This window comes from Agelaius tricolor, unplaced genomic scaffold (genome assembly GCF_023055355.1).
Source record: "Agelaius tricolor isolate 1412-34295 unplaced genomic scaffold, bAgeTri1.0.p SCAF_1, whole genome shotgun sequence".
Classification (NCBI taxonomy): Eukaryota; Metazoa; Chordata; class Aves; order Passeriformes; family Icteridae; genus Agelaius; species Agelaius tricolor.
Window position 1 is genome coordinate 72,535,196 of NW_027269261.1, and position 12,471 is coordinate 72,547,666.

General features: G+C 44.7%; 1 protein-coding gene across 1 annotated transcript; it reads left to right on the top strand.

Annotated features, from left to right (window-relative positions):
- The first annotated feature begins 4,138 nt into the window (after positions 1-4,138).
- On the top strand, positions 4,139-12,252 carry LOC139595963 (WD repeat and coiled-coil-containing protein). The gene is made up of 5 exons (XM_071439844.1): positions 4,139-4,298; positions 4,620-4,737; positions 6,492-8,361; positions 9,796-9,913; positions 11,655-12,252. The coding sequence occupies exons 3-5, from the start codon at positions 6,511-6,513 to the stop codon at positions 11,924-11,926; spliced, it is 2,241 nt and encodes a 746-aa protein (XP_071295945.1). The 5' UTR covers positions 4,139-4,298; positions 4,620-4,737; positions 6,492-6,510; the 3' UTR covers positions 11,927-12,252.
- Positions 12,253-12,471: the final 219 nt, after the last annotated feature.

Sequence of the window (12,471 nt, forward strand, 5' to 3'; positions counted from 1 at the left end):
TCCGTTTTGACTATTCACAGTTTGGATCCTTGTTTGGGGCAGCTGTCTGTTAAATACTTGAAAACTTTTCTGTCCATTAGGTCTCCTTTGAGTTTCCTTTTCTTTATGCAACACCACTCTTCAGCCCCTCTCACAGACATCCACCCTGGATCCCATTTCTCTGCCCTCTGCCAGCGGGCATTGTCTTTCCTGAACTGCAACAGAGTGGGCAGAACTCAGCTGAAGAACTGTTTCAGACACTGAAAAGCACTGCTGCAGGTTTTTACACACAGAAAAAATAGGCTGTCACAGCGTGAACCACTGCAGGGGGTGATAAACATTCCTGTGTGAGTTTTGTACATTTCCCATGCCTTGTTCCCGGTGCAGGAAACAACCAACTGTTTGAAAACTAATAGACACAACGTTCTGAGTCTCCTTTGTCTCTACAGCAACCAGCAAAGTGTTGTATCTGTGCAGTACAACCTGCTAGGGCAGGCCTCAGGTGACCTGTACGGTAGCTGCTTTAGGAGAGGTGTGGTAGCTACAGCTGCAGAGAAAAGCAGCAATTCCCACCCTACCACTGTTCTAATCCCCCAAATTTGCACTGATCCTCTCCATTCCTCAAAGCGTGGAGCCACAAGGAACCCCCTGCAAGACTTCGTACTACAGAGCACAAAATTCACTTTTGCCTGTGCTGTGGAAATGCTGTGACCCCGTCTGGCTGTACCCAGCCAAGCCGAGCAGACACAATACAATGATCCCGTTCACACACCCCCCAGCACTGTCTGACTTCTTCTGACAACATGATATTGACTCAGAACGAGGCAATTTTCTGCAAAATTGCTCATCTTATTTTATTTTCATTACTAATCAGCTCCCAGAATGAAGAAGAAACATTTTAAACCTGATAATAAAAAACACAAAAAAATCTGTATCTTTTAGCTGCTGATCCTAGGCTTTACCATATCATATTTTAGAAGTCTAAATTACATGGTAGTGCCTCATTAAGTTTTCCCATTAAGAAATACAATTATGAGATCAATTTGCTCATTCAGTAGAGTCCATAGACTAGATTAAATATATATATGTTTTAAATTTATGCTTATGAAGCTAAGAGAAACTATCTTTAAATTTTTCTTTTCCTTTGTAACATCATGTTCTTTAAATGTGTACAAGTTCAGTAAGAGCAAAGAAAAAATCTAAAGAGCAAATCCAGCAACTCTACATATCTCATCACAACCATTTCACCTTCCTTCCCTGCCATTCCCTCCCTCCAGAAGGTATTCATAACTCTTCTGTCTCTGACTCTCCTATATTCTTATTAATGTTGTGTTTCAACTAATTCGAAAAGCAGACACCCAAATGATACAACAAATTAGGTTATGAGAAGGCAAATCTGCTCTCTATGCAGGGCCTGAGAACAGATTTGTGTGTCTGCTCAGTGTTAAAGGATAAGCCTGACTCAATGCAATCACATGTTTTTAAAAGCCAAGATGTGTGCTTTAAATGAGCATGGCCACAGGAAATGATTTCTCTCATTTCAGCCTTTAAAAAACACTTCCTTGCATAATTTCATTGAGCCATTTTCTACCTTACAGACTTCTCCCAGGGGGTTCTAGGTTGTTATAACCCCCAAAGTCACAGCCACATCATATGTATCAGCAGTGAACAGCTTGGAAAGTCTGGAAAAGAAAGAAAGAAAACCAGAGATATTTATTTGCAGTACAGCTGCTGAGGAACAACCACTGTGCCTGTGCATATTGTGGCTGTGTGACCAGCCATGGCTCATGGCTGCTGGCCAAGCAGCCTCCAGCCTTTTTCATGCTGCTCTACATGTCAAAATAACCAGGCTGTGGTTACACAAATAAGACACACACTGTAGGGCATGGAAATAAACAACTGGTGTAATAATAACTACATGCACACCATTCTGGCACTCTGGTAGGTTGAGTCAATTCCGTTTCAATGGAAATATTATTTTGCAGATTTTCAACTAACTCTGAGTTTTTGTGATATTTTCAGTTCATTTGTTGAACTCTATTAGCAGTTTACATATAACACAAGTTACATTATGAAAATAAGTTTTTAAAAGTACTTAACTGTATAATTATATGCATAGGAAACAAAAATAGACATTTACCATAAAAATGTCTCTGAGGTATTCTTAAACTGTGGTCTCTGTGGTTTAAATGTTTATTTCTGTCTATTAATATGGATGGTCAATTTAAGTTTTATATTTAAAAAATAGTGAAATCATTGCTGTTCAACAGAATTCTTTGTGAGACTAAAATTATAGTCAGAAAACTGTTTTTGTCTAATAAAGCCAGCTGGTGGCTCAGGGTCCCAGACACCAAGTGACAGTTCTGCTTGGCCAGACTCACCACTGAGGAAAATGGATATTATGAAGGTAAGAACAGATCACACATTTGTGTAACAGAACTTCTTGGAAATTGGCTTGATTGAGTTGTTCAAGTAAGCCAGTGGTGGGGAGGAGGGAGGAGGGGATGTCTTTTGCCAAAGGGTTTCAAGGCCAGGCTGTATGGGGCTGAGAAACCTGATCTAGAGGAAGGTCTCCCTACCTGCTGCAGGGAGTTGGAATGAGATGATCTTTGGGGTCCCTTCCAACCCAAACCATTCTATGACTTACTATTTAAAATTGTATATCTCTGAAAATTACCAAGTTTTAATGTGAAGATGCTCTGATGGCAGCTTGGTCAGTCAGACTCACAGATGTGTCTTACATATTTGAATCTGTCCACAGCTCTGTGTTAAACCTTCCTTCATTAACTTCAGAGCTTTTTTGTGCTGTTGTTTCCCCTCTGCACAGGCAGTCATGCTATATGGCCAAGTCACCACCTAGTGTTCTTCTTTTGCTAAGTTGGAGCTACTTACATATTTGACCTTACATATTTGCAACTATTTTAAGCATTTTGTTTTTCCCACACCTTTGGCAGTTCTTTTTATGGCACCTTTTCCAGTGTTTCAGCATCATATCAGGAGTGTGGGTTTCAAAACTGGTACAATGATCTGGTACACTGCTCTGCAGTGCCGAGGAGTGGCAAAGTGGCACAGTCACACAATATAATTAACTTTTAAAGGGCCTCAGAGATTTAAAAGGATCTATGCTCAATACAATAATCAGGACCAGGTAGGTTGTATTGGAGTAGTTCTGCATTGAATTTAGATGGTTTCTCACTTCAGTGTGACCACCTCATGGGATGGGATACACAACACCAGGGCCCTGATGTTCTCGCTCTGGAGGCATCTCTGCTCTTCTGTGCCACTTCCTCAGGCCTCTCCAGGAGCCACATGGGTGTGAGCAGGCTGGAGGTCCTGTGTGGAAGTGTCACACGGTGGATGACCCCTGGGGACAAAGGAAATGACAAGAGCAGGACAATCACCTCCTTAGCCTGGCAGGTGATGCTTTGCTTGAAGCCAACCATACCCTGGGGTGCATCAGGCACAGCACTGATCGCTGGTCAAGGGAGGGGATTGTCCCTCTCTGTTCTGCACTGGTGTGGCCGCACCTCGAGTTCCATGTGCAGTTCTGAGTGTCACAATATGAAAAGGACATCTGAAGGAGGGCCACAAGGATGGCAAGGGTATGGAAGGAAAGCCTTGTGAGGAGCAGCTGAGGTCACTTGGTTTGTCCAACCTGGAGGAGACTGAGGGGACATCTCATTGTGATCTTCAACATCCTCATGAGGGCCAGCAGAGGGGCAGACACCGATCTCCCTGGCAAGCAGTAACAGGAGCCGGGAGAATGGCATGGAGATGTGTCAGGGGAGGTTTACGCTGGATATCAGGAAAGGGCTCTGCACCCAGAGAGTGGCTGGCCACTGGAACAGGCTCTGCAGGGCAGCGGTCCGAGCACCAAGCCTGAGTTGAGGAAGCGTTCCCAGGCACACGACGCGATTCTTGGGGTGTGCTGCGCACAAGAGCTGGGCTCGATGGGTGCCTCCCAGCTGCAGATATGCTCTGATTTATGAGTCCCCATCCCCTGCCGCCGCCGGCCCAGCGTCCGCGGCCCCTCAGGGGCGCTGCGGGGATCGGGGGCGGCAGCGGCCGAGGCGCCCGCCCCGTGCAGGCCCCACCCGCGGGGCCATAGAGCGCCGCCGCCACCACAGAGCGGCCGGGCGGGCGGAGCGGCGCCGGCGCCCCCCGCGGCCGGGCGGAGCTGGACCGCGCTGGGCCGGGCGGCGCGGAGAGGGGCGGGCCGGGCCCTGCGGGAAGGCGGTGCCCGCCACAGCCCAGCGCCGCCGGGGCTGCAGGGCCTGGGGCCGCCTCAGCGGAGCGGGGCCGGGCCGCCGGCAGGGCGGGTGAGCGCGGCCGCGGCGGGGCGGAGAGGCGGCGGGAGGCGGGGAGGAGCGGGGCGGGCGGGCCCGCGCAGGCAGCGGCGGCGCAGGCGGGAGGTTTGTGCGGGCTCCCCGGCCCGCCGCTGCCCTGGCCGCTCCGTGCAGGGGGGTCCCTAGAGCGGCTCCTCTGTCCCTGGGGGTGGGACGGGCACCGCGTTTCGCCGACACCCGGCCTGTAGTGTGACACCTGCCCGGGGAGCTGCGGCCGGGCCGGGCGCTGCAGGAGGCGGTGTGGCTTTGGACACAGGAATGCACTGGCCACTCTTGCTCTTTTTGCTTTTCCAGGGCAGCTGGGATAGTGACAACGCCCGTTGTGACACAGGAACATCTCCAGACGGCCCAGGAGGCTTTAGCATCTTTCAGTGCCTTGTGAGGCACATTCTCTCGCATCTCCCTGCCATCAGTAAGTATTGACCAGCAGAGTGGGTTCTGAGCACAGGGAACATCCAATGTTAATTTTCCTGGAACTGGTGACTGCTTAACAGGACTGAGTTTGGTTATAGAGGAGAGGCCAGGTAGATGGTGGAGAAGTTGCATTGGAAGTATCTTGAGTGTTCTCCTGTGAGGCAGGATTCTGTGTGCTTAAACTTATCCCTGACAGACATTTCCTTAATTGGCTCTTACAGATTATGAAATTCATGTAGTGCCTTCCCCTCCTCTCCAAGGTAACCTGCTTCAATGCTTAGCTATTACATATAGTCAGAATTTTTCCTTAATAGCTGACCTAAATCTTTGTTGAAACTAAGCTGATTATTATCATGCCCTCTCCAGAGTATACCTGGAGACCAGTGGATGGATGTTCTGTCACTGGGCTGGTGAATGTTCTCTGGTTCCCACTCACAGTCTTCTCCAGACAGAGAACCCACTTCCTGTGTTTCTCTGATCCCTTAGCTTTGTTGAGCATTTCTATCATCTTCAACTCAGAAGGAGGTTCAATGGAGGTGCTGTTAGCAATGAGGAAGTAGGGCAGTTATCTCCCTTGTGTATCTCCATCCCTCTTAAAACATTCCAGAATGAATTATTCTTACTTGGCTACATATCTCACATTACTGAAATATTCAGTTTGTGATTCATTGTAAGCCACATCCTTTTTTGCTATACCTCTACCCAGGGAATTATTCCTGGAGAGGTATCCAAGTTGGTGGGTTTTTTTTTACTAAGTATATTATCTTGCACTTGTTATTAGGTTGAGAAGTTACTTCGGTCATAATAACATAACTTTCTATACAATTTTTATATTTTAAATCCATTCTTGCAATCCTCTTCCTTCAAGTTTAGGGTCATCCACACATAATTAAAATACTGAGTGGTGCCAGGCCCCGCACATTGTGATAAACTCTTCCAGTTTGACAGTTTTTAGTCTCAAACAACTTTCTTGTTCTTCTTGTTTCCTACTAAAACTGCAGCTCATTCTGTGCCATGGCTTTACATCTGAGCCAAATTTTGTGCAGATCTCAAATTAGGAAACCATCGATTCCTTTGAACTGGCTTTTGTGCACGGAGTAGGGATTGCTCACAGCTCAAAAACTAGAAGTTAGTGTAAAATCCTGAAGTTTTCCCAAGTGTTGATGCCTTGTGTATGCCTTCTTTTAAATTATTTTTTCTTTCATTTCCTCAGAAAAATCTGCTTTCATCCTAATTCTCTTCAAAATTGCATTTGCTTTCTTAGACAGCTTTCTGGGATAACCATCCAAATGCCTCCTTCTCACACGCTTAATACAGGATCAGATTTGTAGATAATACATTAATGCTTGGTTATACTTGTCAGGGATGACTTCATCTGGCCACAACTGCTCCAGGAAGTTGAGAGCAGCAATATTTTGAGAATTGTTGATATTGAAATAAACAGAAAATAATCTGAGAACAGCGAATTACTGATTAGAATGTAGGGACTGATCTTGTGATGGAAATGCAGCAGAAATCTGACGGTAAGCCTATAGAAACAGCAAAGCTTCTTTCTCTTAAAATTGCATTTCATGGTGGAAACATCATAAACAAAAAATTACTGGGCTGGGAATTAAGCATAGGTGAACATTATGTTTATATTGACTTCACTGGAAGGAAGAGTCCAGTACTGGCAGGGTCATAAGCTAAATGGTAATCCAGGTACTGTCCTCTACAATAATTTCTTTTTCCTTCTCATTCTGCTCTGTGTAGATGTTCCACTTTGAAAGCCATGGAGCTGGGAAAGGCGAAGCTCCTGCGCACCGGCCTCAACGCCTTGCACCAGGCCATCCACCCGGTGCACGGGCTGGCCTGGACGGACGGCAAGCAGGTGATCCTGACCGCGCTGCACCTGCACAACGGGGAGCCCACCTTCGGTGACTCCAGCGTGGTGGGTCAGTTTGAGCACGTGCACGGGCTCTACTGGGGCCCCTGTCCTGCCGAGGCCCCAGCCCTGCTGGCCGTGCAGCACAAAAAGCACATCACCATCTGGCAGCTCTGCTTCAACGGCGCCGACAGGAACAAGCTCCTGGTTTCCCAGGTCTGCGACATCAGCGAGCCCTATCCCGTGCTCCCCCAGGGCTGCGTGTGGCATCCCAGCAAGGAGGTCTTGGCCGTGCTGACCACCCGGGACGCCTCCGTCCTGCCCTCTGTCCACCTCGACAGCTCCAGGATTAACGCGGACATCAAGGGCAGCGGGCTCATCCACTGCGCCTGCTGGACCAAGGAAGGCAACCGCTTGGTTGTGGGGGTGGGCAGTGCCCTCCATTCCTACATTTGGGATGATGCTCAGAAAACACTCAGCGCTTGCTCTTTTTGCCCAATCTTTGATGTGGGAGGCTACATCTGTGCCGTGGAAGCTACGCAGAATTTACAAGTTGCTGTTGCCACCGAGCTCCCTCTGGACAAGATCTGTGGCTTAAATGCTGGTGTTGCCTTTGAAGTTCCATCAAGCGTTGAAACCGAGTCCTTCCCCTCACAGTCCAGCTTGTGTGGGGAGGAAGAGTATTCTTTGGATGGGGGGAAGAAGTCACTGGACTCTGAGAAGCCCTTGTCTGTAGTTACATCTCCTGTGGATCTAACTCACATTCTTTCTAGCAAGCAAAGTGCTGATTCCAGCCCTCTCCTCCACCTGAGGCCCAAGGACTACCTGACGGGAAGTGGCCAAGATTCCTCACACCTCATCTTGGTGACTTTTGAAAGAAAGGTTACCACTACTAAAAAAGTGAGCATCCCAGGCATTCTTGTTCCTGATATAATGGCTTTTGACTCCAAAACTCAAACTGTATCTGTTGCCTCCAATACTTGTAATGTTATTTTAGTCTATTCACTGACTTCATCCAATTTACCTAATATTCAACAAATTCAGCTAGAGAAAAGCGAGAAGCCGAAGGGGTTGTGCTTCTTGACCAATAAATTGTTACTGATACTGGTTGGAAGACAAAAATTCTCTGACCCTGCTTTTCTTCCTTCTTCAAGATCAGACAAATACATGATCCGATTGATGATTAAAGAACTGATACTTGAAATGTGTCCTTCAAAGGCTGTGTCAGCTGATGGCAGCTCCAGTTTGAACCTTTCCAGTGTTACTCCTGATCCCTCTAGAGATGTCCACCCACTCAGCCGTGGGCTCCTGATTCCAGATCGCTCTGCCCTTCAGTCCCCCACAAGCCGAAGGAAACTCATTGAAGAAATCAAGAGTCCTGCTTATGAACAAAACTTGGTGTTGAACATCAGCGACTTCAAAGAGAAAAAGATTTCCATGAATTTTCCTCCAGCTGTTGAGACTCTGGATGCTGAGCCAGTTAATCGGAGCGTGGCACTGTCTAATGCTTCAAACAGGCCAACGTCCCCAAAAAGGCAGCATGAGGCAGCTTCCAAAATACCCAATTCTTACAAGAATAACCTCTTCAGTGAGAAGGAGGCGAGTTACTTTTTGAAAAATGTGGAAAAATTGTCTGGTAACTTCGCAGAATTGCAGCACCATCTTTCTGAATTAACTGAGCTGCTAAAATCTGGGAAGAGAAATCTTGCAGTGTACCCATCTTCTCAGGAACCATCATTTATTAAAATCACCTGCCAGGTAATTTTAATATTGGAAGCCTTAATGGTGAAGCCTGTTTGTGGCTGTATGTTCTTTGTAATGCTCAGGTAACAGTCAGTAGGATTAGATTTCCATCCTGTTTCTGCAGGTATTTATATATGGTTATAAATCCCATTACTCTGCAGGCTTCCAGTGTTTTTAAAGCAATGGGATATCCTGGAATGTGAAGCTCCCTGCCCCACCTCACACTGGGCCAAACCCCTCAGCTCTGCAGTGAGGCAGCAGGGACTCTAGAGGACTCACATATTGCAGCCCAGCTGCAGAATTAAAGCCCTTTATAGAGATCTGGGAAGGGAATGCTTTTCCTAGGCAACACCTAAAGCTTTCTGTATAGAAATTTAGACAAGTGAAGATTTCCATGTGTGGGAATTGGTATCAATCTCCCGCTCTCCTGTGAGGAAAACTAAAATAATGAAGACTGAAACAAAAGCAAATTGCCTTGGCTTTGAAACAGAAATGTTGCTAATTAGCATTGAGAGCACCATCCAAGGAGGAAAGAGACCTTTAGGGACACAATAGATAATTCCATTAACATGGCTTAAAAATGGATTTAAAGTGAAATTTCACATGAAAAACACATTGTTTGGCTGAAAGATTTGCTCTTGCAAATCTCATGCTAGAAAGGGTAAATTACCTGATTATCAAAACCTGGCAGAGATCTACTATGTCATTTCTAGAATTCAGATTAATTAACCTTAGTCAATATTCAGAGTAATTTAACCTGCCATTTTCCTTTCAATTAGCTCTTACTTTTAAGCTTTATTACTGAAAAAAAGTCCCAACTTTTGTAGCATTGAACTCAAGTTCTAGATCATATTCCCTCACTCTCTTCACTGTTTTCCATTGTAAACATTTAATAATTGTAATAACAGATTTAAAAAATGCCTTCCTGTGCCCAACTGGGCATATTCTTTGAAGATGCTTTTTGGATTTAAGGCTTGGAGCAGTGATGGTCAGGGGTGGGACAAATAAGCCCTTCTGACTTGTGAGTCTGTTCCTCACCCCAGCATTCATGAGCAGGGGTTCTCACTTCTGAAGTTTTGGATCAGGGATGGGTGGGGAAAGGTGGGGATAGAAAACCTGAAGCTTTTCAAGCTCCTTGGGGAAGTCCTTCACAGATGGAAGGATGTGGATGAGGATTGTGCTGTGGATGAAGCTCATGGTTTCTCCCGCAGCAGTGGATTTTCTCCCCAGGTCTGACATGCTGGATAAGTATTGTTCCTTGCTGCTGTCACTCCTGAACACTTTGACAGCTGAGACTTCAAAGGATAAATCTTGCAAATGGGCCTGAATGTGTGGAGCATTTGACTTCCTGTAAATAATGCCACTGAAGACACGTCTGTGATCCTGTTGTGATTAATGCCATTTTAACTATACATCACAGTAGCTGATGACTGTTGCTTGCATTTTCAGAGGCAGCTTTCCAAAAGTGATGCAGATGAAAGTCGGGCTGTTCTCCTCTGTGGTGGTAAACTCCGCCTAAACATCGTCCAGCAGATATTCAACCTCTCCCTTGTAGAAATGCAGCACGGTATGTTGGGATTATCCAAGAGGAAAACACTTCATACACCTTTCCAGAGAAGCTGTGGCTGCTCCATTCCTGGAAGTGTCCCACAGCCTGGTCTAGTGGAAGGTGTCCATGCCCCTGGCAGGGGAGTGGACCTGGATGAGCTTTAGGGTCCCTTCCTACCCAAACCATTCTGTGATTCTGTGTGTCATTCTTAGTGAGCAATAGCAATATGCATATTCCATCCAGGGAAAAACCCAAGAAATAAATAATGAAAGATGAATAAAATTTTGCTTTTTTTTTTTTTTAAATAATGTAAAAATTCTTCTCTGAATCTTCTTTTACTGATAAGAGTCTTTTTATTATTAAAAAAAAGAAGAGCAAACTTTCATATTGATGCTCTTATCAAGTAACTAGTTATACAGCAAAATTGCTTTCAGCCAGTGTTTTACTTGTTTTCAGCTGCTCAATAGAGAGAAGTCTGAGTAGCAAGGAGAGTAGGGTTGACTGGTGGTTTTGGGAGTACAGTGTTCTATATTTGAAACTGTGGCTCCAGCATCTAGACTTGCTGTAGGAAATGCTGTAGCACAGAAGCAGCTCTGTACTCTTCAGCAGTGCATCAGGTTTTGCTGTGAAGTAAACTGCCTCTCTTCCTGCTATGTTCTCCTCTGCTGTTACCAGCTCATGCTGTGCCCATTCCATGTGTCTGTGTACATGTCAGTTCTGAGTGTCTCACTCTGGGCAGAAGTAGAAAACACACTTTGGGGTATGATTTCTCACTACTACAGGTATTCCCTGTGCTATATTCCATGTACTTGCCCCCTGTATCTACTCTCCCCCTGCTTGCAGATCACTGGGCAGCCATCCCAAAGCCTAAGGCTGATGTTCTTGCCATTGCTCTTGCCAAGTTTTATTTCTCCTAAAGAATTCTAGAGGGAGTATGTTTGTTTGAAATATACAGATGCAAAGTAGGAATGGTATTTTCAAATCCTGAGTTGTATTGATTTTCAAGTTTGGTCCAAATTAAGCCAAAAGATTAGATGGTTGTGTGCCTTTAAGCTACAATCTTCTTGTGACGTAAAGTTACATAATACAAATTTACAAACAGCTGGAAATGCTCCTCTGAATTCCCTTACCCCTCGTGAGCTCTATTTTCTTGCTTTATCAGCTTAATGGATAAAAATATAAAAATTTTCTAGTTTATTTATGTTGGCAGAAGTCAGGGTTTCAGATTCAAATTGTAGAGAAAAAAACTAGTGATGAAGTCAAATAGCAAATGGCCCAGAGATTTTGGGTTTGTACAGTATTGTAAAATGTTCCTTCCTTGTATTTCTTGGAATTAAGTATAGTGAAATTATGTAATAAAATCAATTTCTAAATTGTCTTTATTACAATTATTTGTCATTTAATGTACTAAATCTCTGCTTTTTATAGTATCTGCATAGCTTTAGCACTGTGAAGTAGCTTATCAATACCTAATTAAAACCAAGTGTGGATGCTTATGAATTCTGCTCAGAATTTCAATCCTCCTCCTCATTTGAAGTATGCATTTATTATTGTCTCCTCTCCTAATGGCAAAGTCCATCATAGTTGCCAAGTGTCCTTTATTTTTGAGATTGTACAACCTGTATATTTTCATACCTTTTCTTTTCTAGAAAGTTGTAAATATACCGAAGCATTTAATTCTAGAAGAAATTTGGTTTTTACCTTAAAGGTACCCTAATTACACAAAGATTTATCAACAGCCATGTGCTTGTCTTCCCAGGTTCCTCTTGGATCGTCCTCACAGCAGACAGTGAGGGCTTCATCCCGTTAATGTTCACATCCACACAGGAGATCCTCATCAGAGATGCCACTGCAAAAGGCTACAGTGCCCGCTCCTCCAAAACTCTGGACATCATCAGTTCCACACAGGGGTGTAGATCCACTTCTTCTGAAAGCCTGGACATCACCAGTTCTCTGGAAGTACTGAGGGACTGCTCCTCCAAGACCTTGGACAGCATCAGCCCTTCAGAACAGCCCAGCAATAAAATGTAGTTTTTGACAGTGGTTTTGCAATACATCTCTGATGATGGGAGGCTTTTATGTTTACTGTATGGGACTGCAAATAATAACAGTTTCAAATGTCTGTACAATTTCTATAATTTTTTGTTGCGTTGTAAATTATTTATTTGATCCTTGGAAACATTAACTTTTTTTTATACTGAGCAGTGTTTTTTAACTATGTCTCTTGAGGTACAGATGAGGGTGAAAATGTGCATTCTTACAAGTTTCTGAGCTCAAGTTTCCATCTTGGTCTTTAATACATTGGTGGTTTTAGATAATAGTAAACTTGGATAATAAAGAAATCTTTGAAAATTCTGCATTGTCCCCCATTTCCTCTTTTCTGCCAAAGCCTGAAATATTGTGCTGGTGTTGTTTAGGAGCAGTGCCTGCAGAAGTGCACCTGGGTTTGCACTAGTGTAAGCACCAATGGAAGGTCATGGAGTTTGGGACAAAATAGGATTATGAGAAATATCCATATTGTGTGTAAGCAAGATCTTTTTCCCCTCCTGTACCTGCCCATAACACTTCTCTGCTTC

What these genes read in the sequence shown, in the direction of transcription:
- LOC139595963 (XM_071439844.1), top strand. Translation starts at nt 6,511, where the DNA reads ATGGAGCTGGGAAAGGCGAAGCTCCTGCGCACCGGCCTCAACGCCTTG. An exon ending in TTATTAAAATCACCTGCCAG is followed by an intron (nt 8,362 to 9,795) that starts GTAATTTTAATA and finishes TTGCATTTTCAG; the next exon opens with AGGCAGCTTTCCAAAAGTGA. An exon ending in CCTTGTAGAAATGCAGCACG is followed by an intron (nt 9,914 to 11,654) that starts GTATGTTGGGAT and finishes TTGTCTTCCCAG; the next exon opens with GTTCCTCTTGGATCGTCCTC.